General features: G+C 46.1%; 1 protein-coding gene across 1 annotated transcript in view; it reads right to left on the minus strand.

Annotated features, from left to right (window-relative positions):
• Positions 1 to 16,001, minus strand: part of LOC138573254 (AP-1 complex subunit mu-1) — a 629,275-nt gene that overhangs the window by 473,096 nt on the left and 140,178 nt on the right. The window contains exon 3 of the mRNA XM_069649323.1: positions 13,248 to 13,315. Within this exon, the coding sequence (XP_069505424.1) occupies positions 13,248 to 13,315 (68 nt within the window). The remainder of the gene's footprint in view (positions 1 to 13,247; positions 13,316 to 16,001) is intronic.

Consider the following 16,001-nt stretch of genomic DNA (forward strand, 5'->3'; position numbering starts at 1 on the left):
AATAGGGTCTGTTGACTGAAGTTTAAGCCATCTCATAGGGAGATGCATATTCACCTATCCATTCAGACGTATCGGCTCAGGCGGTTGACTGAAGACATAGGAAACCTACACAAAACCATCTTTAAAATGTTTTCAATTACATTTGACACAGGTAGAGAAAAAAAAATCAACTGTAAGTGATATGGAATGTGTTCACAACCAGAAAACTGAGTTACATTTAAAATGCTTTTTTTTCCCCTCAATGCATAGTGCACACTGCATGAAAGTGTTTGTTTCTACCTTTTACAGCCGATTTACATATAACACTGGAAACATTGCTTCTTCAAAATACCAAAATGCGCTCACGCTGAGCGACTTCGGTCATTTCTCTCATTTTATTATGAAAACACAACTCAAAACATGGCAGTGGTTTCAGTGGCGTAACACAAAATGTGAGCTCCTCCCTGCAAGACCTCCCGATGCCCACCCCCCACCCCAAGCTCTGCCCCAACAAAGTTATATGCCGCCCACCAAATTAGCCACACCTACCACCACATGCCCTGCCCATAGGGGCAGAGGGTTAAGTGCACCCATTCCCCTTGCCATGCTCATATAAATCACTGGTTGTGACAGGGTTTCCTTCTCTCCTACTGGGTACAGGCTTGGTGACGTGTTCGCATGCATCTTGCAAAATTAGCAAGTGCTGCTCACTTCAAAATTGGAAAGGGGCCCAATTAATTGCATACTGCAAAGACAACTCATCAGGTTAGATGACGGTTGCTGAGATGTTAAAGCTTTAGACCTTACTATAAAATCATGGCTTCCTGCTGCAAAACGTGCCGGAAAATGTGTTCCGACCTGGGGATGTGTACAGCTCCCTCGCGTCACTCAGTGTGGGAATCTCTGCCTCCGTAGCAAAAATCAAAAGCCGACACTCAATATATGCACAGTAAGTGAACATATCGTAAAGTGAAATCTGCACATTTAGTTCAATTGACCTTTACCTTTGAAGAAAGTACACAAGACATGAGCATTTGCCTTTCAAAAAAGGTAATAAACCGAGGAGAATTTCCAATAACTATGCTGACAAAGTATAAAAGCTGCCCTCCTTTTAAACCCAACAATTTATAATGAAATATTCCAAGGAAAACAAAATCCAAACAGATGTGCGAGACCCTGTGTGATCCTGGGCAAATCATTTAATTTTATCTGCAGCTCTGTATGTGATTCATTTCATGCCATTAGGAACAAGCATTGGCAAAGCCAACAGTTTGGGCTTTTTTTTGTTTAAGCAAATGGCTATCACATGCCAGACACTGAAAATGTTACTACTTGGCGATAAGATTGCAACAGCTGGACAATTATGTGATTACCTTGACATAGGACAGCAGTGGCGCGCAAAAATCGATTTCAGATGAAGCCTCCAAGACTGGATAAGATATTGCAGATGCCGCCTCTGCAATGGGACAGTACCCCAGAAAAGGCAGTTAGGCCTAGGCACAATAATCTAGATCAAGCCTCCAGCACTGGATAATATTCCAGAGAAGGGCTCTAAAACTGGACACAATAGTCCAAATGAGGCCTCCACAACTAAACACTATGCACCTGCTTCCTTATCAGGTATGGGGAAGGAGGGAAGTGGCTGGAAAGTAAACAGTTTTAGTGTTGCATTGGCCCAGTATGCTGGTTTACTTTTCTTAGATACATGGAATTCTAGCACCACCTTTAAAAGTAAAACCTATTTGCATATGATTACAGAAATTATGGGAATGGGGTCTGAGAGGGGGACACAGCCTGTGGTTGGTTGTTTTGAAATAAAAAGGTGCCATTGAGTGTTCCTTCCGCCATTTGATTGTTAAGCAATCAATGTGTATCCTCCTATCCATTCATTGCTTTGAATTTCTATTAAAAATAAGCATTAGCAAAGCCATCAAATTTGGCTCTTTTTTAGACAATAGATCGGCATTTCCCAGTCACTGCCATTATATGCCCAGGTGTGCACACCATTTGCCTGAAGTTGCCATCGTAGGGCCAGGTAAAGCGACCATGGCAGGGCCTGGCAAACGCCCATGCCACAACTACACAAAAGGCTTTACTGTTGGTTTTGGCAATGCTCGTTTTCTTTTTCGAATGGTCTCGATATAGAAAGCTAGATGTGCCTCTGTGTGCGGAGGTTCCCAACACATCCCTTTCAGGAATGAGAAAACTCCACTGGGGGAATCCGGGATGGAAAATCGTGGGCCTTTTGAGACTTGGCTTCTAGTGTGCTCCTTAGCAACTTCTTGGTGCTTTTACTGCCTATGTTCCAGATTACTCCTTCGAAACTGGACAAAAACACTCCAGATGAGGCTTTTAGAACTGGCAACAAAACTCTTCAAAACTAAACAATGCTCCAGAGGAGGCTGCCAGAATAGGGCACAAAACTCCAGATGCTTTCAGAACTACCACAAAATTCTAGATCAGGCATCGAAAACAGAATGCCATACAGGGGGTGGGGGAGTCACAGAAATGGACACAAAGCTCCAGGTGATGTGGTCCGAACAGGCATACAACTCTAGGTGGGGGCTTGATCTAATGCCAGTATTTGCCTATCAGAGAAGTAGAAATCTTCGTGACGAACTTGTCCGTACTAGACCTCCTTTAAAAGAACCTAGCACCCAGCGGACAGGCACATACCCCTGCCTACATTGTGCTAACTGTAATATGGTGATCAAAGGAAACATTGTGTACCATCCCAGTACAGGCAACAAGATTCCTCTGAAGTGTTTCGGTACTTGTGATAGTGTGAACATAATATATGGAATTAAGTGCCCATGCGGAAAATACTATGTTGGCCAATCCACGAGAGCTGCTAAAGTACGATGGAATGAGCATCGCTCGTGCATCCGGAATTCGAATCCAAATTCAGCAGTGGCCAGACATTGGAATGAGAAACGGCATAGTTTGACACAAATCAGGTTCTTGATTTTGGAAGTACTGACCAAGGTTCATCCACATGAGGATTTGAGTCTTCGCCTTAACCAAAGAGAAACATTTTGGATCGATAAACTTGGAAGTCTGTATTCCAATGGTCTCAACGATGAAATTAACTATCATTGCTATATTTAATGTTTCAATTTGCAGTATATTTGTTACCATTGGCATGTACAGGTTTTTATGTTGATGTATCTTCTCACTCTCTCAATAAGGTATAACATGGTTCATTACATCAAGTTTGCTTTTCCTTGTCACATAATTTAGTCCCAGGGTGGTACTTCTCCGTACCACCGTTAACATGGTTCATCACATCAAGTCTGTTTCTCCTGGTCACATGACTGGGTCCCAGGGTGGTACTTCTCCGTACCACCGTTTACAGTCCTGTTGCATGTTTGCCCACGTTGCCCTGAGTGCTTGTTATACATGTCAACAAGCGTAGACATACATGGTTACTATTAGTGTTCCACCTGCTTGCTCTATTTTTTGCTAATGAGGTACATTATGGTTTACCACAACCAGTCTGCTATTCCTGGTCATCCGACTGAGACCCAAGGTGGGGCCACCCGGCACCACCACTCGCAGATCGATCTATACAATTTTTATGTTTTTCTTAATGTTCATCACGTTATTGTATATATCTATCAGTTTAGACATCTTAGGCATTTTTTAGTGTTCATTAGAACACTTTTTAGGAATGCTTTGATTTTCCTTTTATCTCTAGGATTTACAGTTTTGTGCAACACTGTTAATATGATGAATTTTGATTACATTTCTCATACACAGGTTATGTTTGGTTTATAATATGGCTTTCTCTTGTATATGATAATAGTATTTTTTCTATGTCCATGTCATGCACAATTTTTATATATTTTTTTTCTTCTTAGTATTCATGGTTTAGCCTCCACAGCCTCCATAATTTCTTTTTTTGTATCATTGATGTCCCTAACGGCAGATTGCTGCCCCTTGAATTGCATGCCGCATTGCGCGGGTTCAGCCAGCGTATTGCGATCACGTGTCTATTTTATTCACCGTTTCCCTAACAACGGTTTCAGTCAGCGATGCAGAACTGCTCGCTGCGTTCACCGCTGACACCATTCTGTGAACCCAGGTAACAGAGCTTCTTGTGGCTCATTCTACTCCGTTTACTTACCTCCTTTAACCGCACCCACTAAAGTTGGTTTCGCTTTTACAGATCGTACACTGGATCCCCTCCAGCACCCGATCGTTTTCTTTGTGGAAACATACGTCGGATATTGTTTTTTTACTTTTTCACCGCGCCCGACTCCATTCTTTAAGCAAGGTAAATTCCTTTCCTCTCGAGCACATGACTATAATTGAATGGTTGCCACCATGATTTTTGTACTGATCTCCATTTTTTCTTTTATTTTTTATATATTACACCTTGACTTGAATTCTCCTATTGGGGTATGTAACCATTATTTTTTATGTGCTTTATGATCACCATTACATTTCATTTTGTATCTCTTGCTTTATATACATTTTCGTATGTTTTTGTTGATGTTACTGTTTCCTAACAACACAGACTTGCCCTGATGAAGGAGTTTACACTCCGAAATGCATTGGCATCTTAAGTCTACTTGCATAATGAAATATGTCAGCTGCGTCCTCACTAAGATTTGATTAGTGATTTTTCTTTTGATTTTTTTCATAAAGAAATATATACGTTACACAAACAAAGTCTTGGAACTTATTTCTTATGAACAATTCCTACACCATTTAGAACTGTTTATTCAAACAAAATTACCCAGACTGGGTACAAACGGAGAGCGGTTGTGCGACTAGGTTTCTTATCTAGTCTATTGCCTCGCTTGATCTAATGCTCCAGAACAGGCTTTCCAAACTGGGCACAAACCTCCAGGTGATTCCTTCAGAACTGGAACCAAATCTTCAAATGAGGTCTAACGATTTGGACACCATATTCCAGAAGAGGCTTCCAGAACTGCACACAGAATTCCAACTGAGGCTGTCGGAACCGGACACAGAACAATAAAGGAGGCCTTGGCAACTGGACATAATGTTACAAAACAGGTTTCCAGAACTGGACACAAAGCTCTAGATGATGCCCTGAAAACCTGTCGTAAAACTCTAGATGTGTCCTTGAGAACTGGACAGTACTCCAAAAAACGCTTTCAAAACGGGACACCTAGCTCCAGGTGAAACCTTATATTTATTGTATTTGTGCAGGGGAACAGATTGTATGGCTGGTAACTTGACACATGGTATGGAGCAGCCCAACATTACCCCGACATCCCTTAATTGACTGAATGCCTACAGAAAAGGGATTAAAGCCAGGCCTACTGCAGGGCAGGCAATAGGGGCACGGTGGCTTGAATGCGTGCTTATCTCTCATACATGCCAAAATGCCCCATTCTAGTTGAGAAATACCAATCCAATCCCGGTTTGCATTGTGAAATCCGGGACTAAATTGGGACTGGAATAAGTTCTACCAACTGGCATGCGGCATGTTGACACGTATGACAATGCATTACTTACCGTAAAAGCATTTCTGATGGTTGTATCTGCTTAGATTCACATGCTGTGCATAGGTCCGACATCCAGTGGTCACTGCGGAGTATTGCATTTTGTTTTTCGTAGTCGAAAAGGGGGACGTCGACAAGGCGTGTCTGTAACACTATCCCTATAGTGACGTGTGTAGTACCCACAATCCCTCACGCGTCGAGGTCCCTCTGTTTGTATTTTTCTGCCCTGAGGGAGCCTTCTACACGTGAGTGAGTACAGAAAAGAGAGAATTATAGAAAGATGTCTATGTTCCTTCCATCCAAGCGGGGAGGAAGGGTGGGCGCATGTGAATCTAAGCAGATACAACCATTAGAAATGCTTTTACGGTAAGTAATGCATTGTCTTCTGATGTTTGTTAATCTGCTTAGAATCACATGCTGTGCATAGACTAGCGAGCAGTACCCGGAGTTGGCGGTGGGTTATGAGAAGGAACAGTAGAGAAAAGATGTCTTAATACTGCCTGTCCCACCTGGGAGTCAGATCTAGAGTGTGCATCCAGACAGTAGTGTTTTGTAAAGGTGTGCACAGAACTCCAGGTAGCCGCTTTGCAGATGGACTCAAGGGGAACATTTGCAATGAATGCTATGGACGCCCCCGTGCCTCGAGTAGAATGTGCTCGTGGCCTAAAGTGAAGTTCTCTCTTAGCAAGAGTATAGCAGAGAGTGATGCATTGGACAATCCATCTAGAAATAGTGGACTTTGAAACTGCATCCCCTTCTCTTCCTGCTGCCACCGAGACGAAGAACTGATTAGTCTTCCTCAGTGGTCTGGTTCTTTCCATGTAGAACATGACCGCTCTGCGGACATCTAGTGTGTGCAGAGTCCTCTCTCCCAAATTGGAAGGATTTTGAAAGAACGCTGGTAGTTCTATAGACTGGTTTACGTGGAATTTAGAGATGAATTTTGGAGCAAACCTTGGGTGAGTGCGTAGAACCACTTTATCTTTGTGAACTGTAACAAAGGGGTCTAGGACAGAAAGCCTGTAGTTCACTTACTCTCCTGATGGAGGTGATAGCTATTAGAAAAGCAGTCTTCAGAGTGAGGTCTTTAAGAGATGCTTTGTGCATGGGTTCAAATGGTGAGCCCATGAGTTTGGTAAGTACCACGTTAAGGTCCCATCCGGGAGCTGGGTCAGCTATCGGGGGGTGTATTCTCTTTACTCCCTCCATGAAGGCCTTTATAACAGGGATCTTCCACCACGACACTTTGAGTTGGGAAGTGGTGTATGCAGAAAGTGCCGCTAGGTGGACTTTAATGGAATTGAACACTAGCCCTGAATCCAATAAATGGGTCAGGTATAGAATAATATGTGTGGGAGAGCAGTCAATTGGGTTGATGCCCTTTCCTCTGCACCAAATGACAAATCTCTTCCATTTGCTAGAATAGCAGTGGCGAGTGTTAGGTTTTCTGGCTTCCCTGAGAATGTCCATGCATCTTTGCGGGAGCTGTAGATGTCCAAATTCTATGATCTCAGGAGCCAGGCTGCTAAATTCATGTTCTGGGGGCATGGATGCAGAGTCCTGCCCCTGTCTTGTGACAGCATGTTGTACAGGCAGGGGAGTTTCACTGGGGGAGATGGAGACATCTCCATCAAGTGAGCGAACCATGGCTGTCGGGCCCACATTGGGGCCACCAGTATCATGGTTACTTGTTCCTGGTGCATCTTGTGCACTACCCTGTTGAGAAGGGGAGTCGGGGGGAAAAGCGTAAACAAATTTCCCTGACCATTGAATCGACAGACCGTTCCCCTTGGATTGGTTTTGGGGGTACCTGGAGGCGTAACTTTGGCATTGTGAGTTCTCCAGGGTTGCGAACAGGTCTATTTCTGGGAACCCCATTGTGTGAAGACGTCGAAGACGATGTCTTCGTGCAGTCGCCATTCGTATTCTTCGGGCAGGGGGAAATCTCTGCTGAGTTTGTCTGCCAGCAGATTGATTTCCCCTGGTACATGTTGTGACAGAAGGAACATATTCTGTTTGAGAGCCCACTTCCATATGTTTTGGGCCAGTTTGGACAGTCCTGGAGTGTGGGTTCCCCCCTGTTTGTTGATGTAATACATGGCTGTGGTCCTGTCTGTAAGGACCATCACGGTCCTGCCTTGTAGGTGTTCCTTGAAGGCTTTTAGCGCCTTGAACACCGCTAGTAGCTCCAGAAGATTGATGTGTTTGGATGCTACGTTCGGAGTCCACTCGCCGTGAGCAGTTTGATGGGATAGGTGAGCCCCCCCATCCTGTGAGGGATGCGTCTGTGGTTAGAGTGGCTTCCGCCGCGGGTGTGGCAAAGGGTTTCCCTTTTTCCAGGTTTTCCTTTGTCCACCACCGTAGCGAGAGAACTAAGGCCTGCAAGACCACCACTAGGTCGTCCCATAGTCCGCTGGCCTGACACCACTGGCTGTTCAGCCACTCTTGCATTGGGCGCATGCGCAGGCGCGCGTGAGGTACCAAATAAATACACGACGCCATCATGCCTAGCAAGCGCATTGCTTTGCGTACCGTCACCTCTCGACCGGTCACATATTGAGGGATCTGAAACAACATGTTTTGGACCCTCTCTTTGGAGGGGAAGACAGGCCGTCCTTTGTTTGAATTAGAGCCCCTAGGAATTGTTTGATTTGGCTGGGGTCTAGGCTGGACTTCATTTCGTTGATGGAGAAGCCCAACTGGAACAAAAGGTCTACCGTCTTTTGGGTATTGGAGAAGCATGTTTCGTAAGAATCCCCTGTTATGAGCCAGTCGTCGAGGTAAGGGTAAACTGGGATGGACAACCTGCGCAGGTGGGCCGCTGCCACTGCCAGTACCTTTGTGAATACCCTTGGTGCTGATGCTATGCCGAAGGGTAGCACTCTGAACTGGTAGTGTTTGCCCTCTATCATGAACCGGAGGTATTTTCTGTGTGCTGGCAACATTAAAATATGAAAGTATGCATCTTTCATGTCCAATGTTGTCATGTAATCTCCCTGTGAAAGCAGTGGGATCACTTCCTGTAAGGTCACCATACGAAACTTTTGGGGTTTGATGAACTTGTTCGCTGGGCGCAGATCTAATACAGGGCGCATGGTTAGATCCTTTTTGGGTACAAGGAAGTACACTGAATAAATACCTTCCGTTACCCGAGAAAGCGGCACGACCTCTATGGCTCCTTTTTCCAGCAGTTGTTGTACTTCTTGTAGAAGGATGGCAAGATGTTCCGGTGACATGCGTCGTCCCCTCGGGGGTTTGTATGTTGGGGAACTGTTGAATTCGATGCAGTAACCGTGGGCTACGGTGGAAAGTACCCAGCGGTCTGACGTTATACCCTCCCATGCTGGAAGAAAGGATGTTATCCGGCCCCCGACCGGTGTTGCATGGGAGGGGACGCGAATCTTCGCGTCACTTGGTGTTGTTAGGGGCTTGGGAACCTCTGGGGGTGGACCCTCGCCCTCTTCCTTTGCCCCGGCGCTGTCCTCTTTGGCTGTACTGGCCACTATTGGTCTGGAAATTGGTGGCAGGGTACTGTTGCTGCTGGTTTTGTTGTTGGGTTGGCCACGAAAAAAGCGTTTGTTGCCATAGCCGCGCCTTGTAGAGGGCTTAGAGATTTGGTCTAGAGTTTTGATAGTATCAAACTCTTTTTTAGCCATCTCCAAAGCCTCATCCACCGCTTTCCCGAAGAGGTTCGAGTCTTCAACAGGTTTGTTTATTAAAGACGCCTGTGTCTCCGGTTTGAACCCTGAGTTGCGCAGCCATACGTGTCGCTTTAGGACTATTCCCTGAACTAGGGAACGTCCCGCAGTTTCTGCCGCATCCAGAGAGCTCTTTACAATACTCTGGTTGACCTGGGTTCCTTCGGCAATAGTTGAAAGCAGGCGTGTACGTAAGGGTTCCGGCGCTTCTTCGGCGTCTTTGCGCAGTTTGGCCCACTGCGCGTCCGCATAGCTAGCGAGCAAAGAATTGTTGTTGGCAATTCTTGCCGAAAAGGCGGCCGAGGATATAACTCTTTTTGCAAGGGCATATAACCATTTGCCCTCCTTGTCAGGTGGTGCCTCACTGGTGGAAAGTGGTACCCCTGCCCTCTTTCTTGTGTTGGTTACTACCAGGGAATCCGGAATGGAATGTCCCCTGATGTACAGCGGGTCTGAGGGTGAAGGAGTGAAAAGTTTTTCAATTCTAGGATTGACCCCTCTGATTAGTGCGGGTGTGGACAGCGAAGGGATGATTCTTCTCCTCACAGAAGCAAGGAGGGGAATTGTCTGACTAACTGGGGGTTTCTCCTTAATTACCCTTTCTACAAAGTCTAATTCAGGGGAGAGCTCCCCAGTGTCCAGTTCGAAGTGTGCTGCTGCTTTACGCAACAGGGCATTAAATGTGGGTTGATCGTCAATGGGAGACGTGTTTCTACCAGGTGAGATGTCAGGAGGATTTAGGTTCAGGCCATCAGTATAAGAATATATAGAAGGTGATTGCCAGGGGTGAGAAGGTCCTTCTTCTGGGTCTTCTCCGAAGCCTTCCCCTACCAAGTCTGGGCTGCCTTCCAGACCTTCCTCCTGATCCTCGTCCATAAACTCATCCTCTACCTCTTCCTCAAAATAATGTTATTCCCCAGTGAGGTCATACACACTGTGGAAGTCTGAGGCTGTGTCCTGGAGGGGATTGCCTAATCTTGGAATTTTGGCCCTGGGGTCCTCCTGAGGCCCTTCTCTTATTCTCTTTGGAGTGGGAGGGTTTTGGGCATTCATAAACCTCTCCATTCTTTCCATGCATAGATGGAGCCTCTCCATGGTTTCATGGGGTACCCCTGAGCGGTCTAGCGGGGGAAAATTGGTGTCTTGTAGCTGAAAACGGCTCGACCTCTCCCATAACGTCGAGGAAAGTGTCCCGTCGCCCTCCGAAAAGCCTGCAGGTGTGCTGGAAATCCCTTCGACTGAAGGAGATTGTCCCTGTGTTCTCGGCGTGTCTTTCGACCTTTGCGTAACGCTCAACGCGTCTTTCGGCGTACGCTTGTGGGCGTCGGCTACCACGATCCTCGCCAAGCTCTCAGCGACTCGTTTGTCAGCGGAAAGCTGTGGTTTCGACGTTATGGGTGTCGAACGCTCTACGGCGGAATGCGCTTTCTGCTGATGCGCTCCGGCTGATGATTTGGGGGCGGCGCCCTTATTTGCCGAAAGCCCAGTCGCTGGTCGCGGCTGCGGTTGTGAGAGGGGCTTCGAACCCGAACGGTCCGAGGAGGCCGCCGGTGAAACCTGCGTCTCCTTGGGCGCTGATGCTCTCTTTGCCCTTGGCAAAGAAGAGCCATGAGTTGTGTGCTTATGTGTGGTCTTGTGTGCGTCAGTGTCGCCGGGGTGTTCATCCCCATAAGCAGGGCGTGAGCCGAGCCCGTCGGGGCCGGGGACAGGCGCCGAAGCGCGTGCGCGCTCCCTGGAGGATTTTACGACTTCCGTAGAGGAGGTCGTGGTATCACGTTCCTCGTCACTGTCGGAGGTAGCGACGGTGGGTGGGGCGTCGGCCTTCGACATAGCGTAGGCCGCCCACCTTTTGACCCTACGGTCTTTTAGAGTCTTAGGCTTAAGAAGCCGACAAGCCGTGCAACCTTCCTCCTTGTGATCGAGGGGCAAGCAGCGGTTACACCGTGAATGCTTGTCCTTCCAAGTAAACTTGCCATTGCAAAGCGGGCAAAACCTAAAGGGTGTCCGCTCCATAGCCGAGGCAATAAAACGTGATAACCACCCCAAGGGAAAGGAAGGGGAAAAGGAAAGGCATTCTCAGAAAAGATTAGAGATGTCCCACGACCCCCACTCTCCCTACTGTGTTTGGCCCGCGAGGCCAGGCCACGTGTTCGGCAACGCCGAAGGATCTCCTCCGCTCGTCCCCTCCGTCGAAGATCTTGCTCGGCGGAGACAGCTTCACAACAGCGTCGAGGGGGGGGATCGATATGTTCTATATTAATATAGGAAAACGACCAAAGGTCGAGGAGATGAAATCTGCAATGTCTCTCGAGGAGCTCCGCGTAAAGGCGACCATTAGCTGGGCGGAAAAAAACAATCTGAGGGACCTCGACGCGTGAGGGATTGTGGGTACTACACACGTCACTATAGGGATAGTGTTACAGACACGCCTTGTCGACGTCCCCCTTTTCGACTACGAAAAACAAAATGAAATACTCCGCAGTGACCATTGGATGTCGGAACTATGCACAGCATGTGATTCTAAGCAGATTAACAAACATCAGAAACACAGTTACCAGTTAGGTACCAGTTGTTCACATATCACTTTACATGTGAATACAACAGGTGAGCAGAGCACACAGAGGGTGATTTGCCATTTGTGCAAAGCTTTGCAAGATATTGTGCAATGTGTCATCTATAACGTTGGCATGTGTTCTGCAATTGGCACATTACACTTGACATCCAAGCATAGGCGAGGACTTGCATTTTGCACAATATATCTTGCGAAGCTTTGCACTGTGTGTCATCTAAAATGTTGGCATGAATTTTGCACTTGTCCTATTGCACTTAGCGATTTACACAACCTATTGCGAGGTTTTGCACAATGTGTAATTCAGTAAGTTTATCAGCTCTGCACATGGCACATTTTAGTTTACATCTCAAAACATGTTTTAGCATGATTATATTGTAAATACTGTGTGCATGTATATGAAACTCTTAAACGATTGTAATTAGAATTTCAATATCCAACACTAACATGCTATTTTATAGGACGATCGAGATCAAGAACCAACTGAAGGATATTTTTATATATTGTCCCACTAATGTATTCAATTGTAGTTTAAATGGTGCATTTGAGGCGTGAATAGCATTTTGTTGCAATAGATTAGCAATTTGCTTGGCATTTTGACTTTCAGCAACGTTTAAGTATGTTGCTGTGCATTTACACGCGACATTCCAAGATGTCTGCCTGCAAGCACATGTTAGGTATTCAATCCTGGCATGAATCAGCCAGCAGCAGCAACAGCAACGTAGGACCAATCCTGCTAAAAGAGACCCAATTGCATTCATTGTTTGTATTCAAACCCGAAGCCCGTTCAGAGTGAAAACACGTTGTTTTCTTTCCTGCTGCCCCAATATCAATGAAAACTAATTAATAAAGGACCATTTTTTTGCAGCCGAATAAGGGACAGAGACTTTGTTTTCTTTCATACTATACCCCGAGTGCCGCTGCAATTCGGACTGCTCGTCATATGATTGCTCCGATACAGAGGCCGGTCCACTTGATATTTTCTGTCACAAACAAGGGCACTACTGCATCCCTGGCAAACCCATGTTTGCTATATGGACCTATGAATGTGCTCATCAGATGTGCACATGCCCTTTCCGTGCCCCCTAGTCTCCAGTGAACAAATTGGGCTATTTTCAAGCATTTCAAAAAACACATTTCAAGTAAGAGTGCAGGCTTTAAAATGTGTGAAAATCAAATTGAAATCATCACCCTGAGCCTGTTTGGAACTGGCTAAGAAGTCAAATTTGAACCTTTTATGCATTTTCTTTACCATCAGGACAGTGCTGCTTTCCCGCTTGCATCTCTCCCTCAACCACTATCCACAGCACCAGTTATAGCTGCCAGATTCTTGTGAATCAGGAGGTTGCAAAACCCTAGTCAAGGTTTTGCGTTCAACTGATTTGACAGTGTCAGTCAAAATACAAATGTGTAGCTTTTGTTTTAAACAATTTTGTTTTTTTGAAGTTAAGTACCCATTAAACAGCTGGTGTTAAGACCCATTTCTTGTGTAGCTCAAAACAATATCCAGACAAGGTCTCTTACCTGGACAACCTTATACAGAAAGGAAAACACCAAGGAAACGCAAGCATTCTTCTTGGAAGTTGCTACAACTGGAAACATGTTAAGGAAAAGGTATTCAAAGTAAATAAATATTAATAATGCATTAAAACACTTCAAAAACAACCTTTGCATGCTGAGAAATGCTACTAAAAATGCTCCTTTCTGAACAACCTTGGGATTCTCCACTCTCACAGTACAATGCGCTTTACATTAGCAATACATTTTACAACTTCCATATCCAGCCATCCGATTTCGACTGCACAAATGAAGAGCAACCAAATTATTATAGTAAATGCGGGCATTTACTGCTATACGGATAGGCGGGAGTTCGATGACCCGTTGGCCACTGCAGCCTTCTTCCTAGGCCTGGGCAGAGGAGAAATGCTATCCTAGAAGATCTGCTTAACCCAGAGGCTGTTGCACCCCTCTCGTGCACCTGTTCAGTGGCTCATCCTTTTCAGAGACACAAAGAAAGGACATGCTTCTGGCTCTAGACCTAGCAGAATCCTAACTGCCACTAAGCCATGACCCTGCTAGGGCCCCCAAGTCAAGGCATCTGGGGCCGAATGGGAAACGAACCACACATTTTTACACATGCATATCAACTTGCTGCTTATGCCCACTGACAATAGGACCACCACCATGTTGACAACCATGCACAGCGATGGCCCTCAATGGCTTGGCAGCATAATGGATACTAGCACTGTAGTGCTAGTAGACTAGTAGTCACCAACACTGCAGATACTGACAGTTTCCAAACGTGGTGGCAAGAGCTGTAGAGATCCAGCAAGCCAGTCAAGTATATGTCCAAATCAACACTGGTAATAGGTGTTAGCCAATTCAACGGGACTCAATTTGTCAACCTAGGAAGAATGAAAGGCTTAGTGGCAGTGGCTGGCCCGATGTCTGTGGTAAATGCTTAACTCAGAAGCTTTAAGCAGAGACTGTTAAATCAACAATGAATAAAGGTCAAACACATCACAAGAAAATAGTCTTTTTGGCAGAGCGGCTCAACAATGAAAATTATAGGTCACCTCAGTGAGGTCATTTTGACATAAAATATCAGGCCCCCTTGTAATTGCACTGCCTGACATGACAAATCATACTCTACTTTTCAATCTTAATGGCCAAAGAACAGCTTCAGAAATATAAAATTCGGCAGAGGGTGCTGTGCGTCGATGCAGTCGACTGGATGTCCCTTGAGGGCCTCCGGCTCAAGGATGATGTAATCGAAAGGCGTAAATAGCACACGCAGCACCTATTGGCTTCAGATCTGTTTTTTTTCTTACAGTAGACATTACACGCATAACTACGGGTTTGGCCGTACTAAACTTTGAAGGAGCGAAAGCTGTAATAGCATGGGAAATTCTACTGTGGGGTACTCTGGGAGGGCGGTGAGGACTACGTGGGAGAACATGCACTCAAAGAACAAGTTACTTTCTTACCTGGTAACGTTCTTTCGATGGGATGGTCCGACGACGTATTCCATATCTATGACATGTAATCACCACAGCTGTGCTGCTTCGGAAACTTTTTTCGGCATCTGCGTCCTGCGTCGATGACGTCGATGCGCCGTCGTCGAGGGCCTCCTCCGACGTCCGACGTCATCCGATGTGATAAGTAGGACGCACGACGCCCGTAGCCTCAGTTGTAGTTTTTCCCCCAGAACGTGTGACACTAGTCAACTGCCAGTCAGACACAAAGCCTTGCGGAACGTAAGCTGCAATCGCAAAAGAAATTCTACAGCGGGGAAGGCAGGGCGGGAGCGATATGGAATAAGTCGTCGGACCATCCCATTGAAAGAACGTTACCAGGTAAGAAAGTAACTTGTTCTTCGAGGGGATTGGGTCCTCCGACGTATTCCATATCTATGACAGACTCCCAAAGCAGTACCAGAGCAAGGAGGTGGGAAAGAATTTAGAATCAAAATTTAGAATAGCCAATCAAATAGCAGAGCAAAGGACCGCCTTGCCAAAGGCCAGATCCTGTGCTCGGATGGAATCGAGGGAATAGTGACGTACAAATGTATGTACTGAAGCCCAGGTGGCTGCATCACAGATTTTGCGAATAGGAACACCCCTCTGCAGGGCAGTAGACGCAGCCATACCCCTGGTAGAATGGGCCCGCAAGCCAGCCGGTGGGTCCTTACCCGCCAAGCGGTAGCACTCAGAGATGGCCAAAATAATCCAGCGAGACAAAATCTGTTTCGTCACAGCTTGCCCCAAACGCTTTCCAGCGTAACCAATAAAGAGTTGATCGTCCACTCTGACCCGGGACATGCGTGAAACATAAAAGCTTAAAGCTCTCCTAGGATCAAGCCTATGGAGCCTCTCCTCTTCCTTACCAGGATGCGGAGGAGGATAGAATGCCGGAAGAACAACCTTCTGGGCCAAATGAAATTCCGTCGCTACCTTCGGAAGAAAAGAAGGACGAACTCTAAGGACAACCCTGTCCTTGTGAAATACAGTGAAGGGAGGCTTAACTGAAAGTGCCTGTAACTCACTCACTCTGCGAGCGGAAGTAACCACAACTAAAAACACAGTTTTCAGAGTTAACAGCCTCAAAGGGCAAGAATGTAAAGGCTCAAACGGAGCACCCATAAGAAACTTAAGAACAAGGTTTAAATCCCAACCGGGCACCAGGAAAGGTGACGGAGGGAACACATTAGTGAGCCCTTTCAGAAACTGTGAAATCAAAAGGGATTTTAAAGTAAGAACACTCTTCAGACGAGCGCTT

Source organism: Ambystoma mexicanum, chromosome 1p (genome assembly GCF_040938575.1).
Source record: "Ambystoma mexicanum isolate Mex_15411 chromosome 1p, UKY_AmexF1_1, whole genome shotgun sequence".
Lineage (NCBI taxonomy): Eukaryota > Metazoa > Chordata > Amphibia > Caudata > Ambystomatidae > Ambystoma > Ambystoma mexicanum.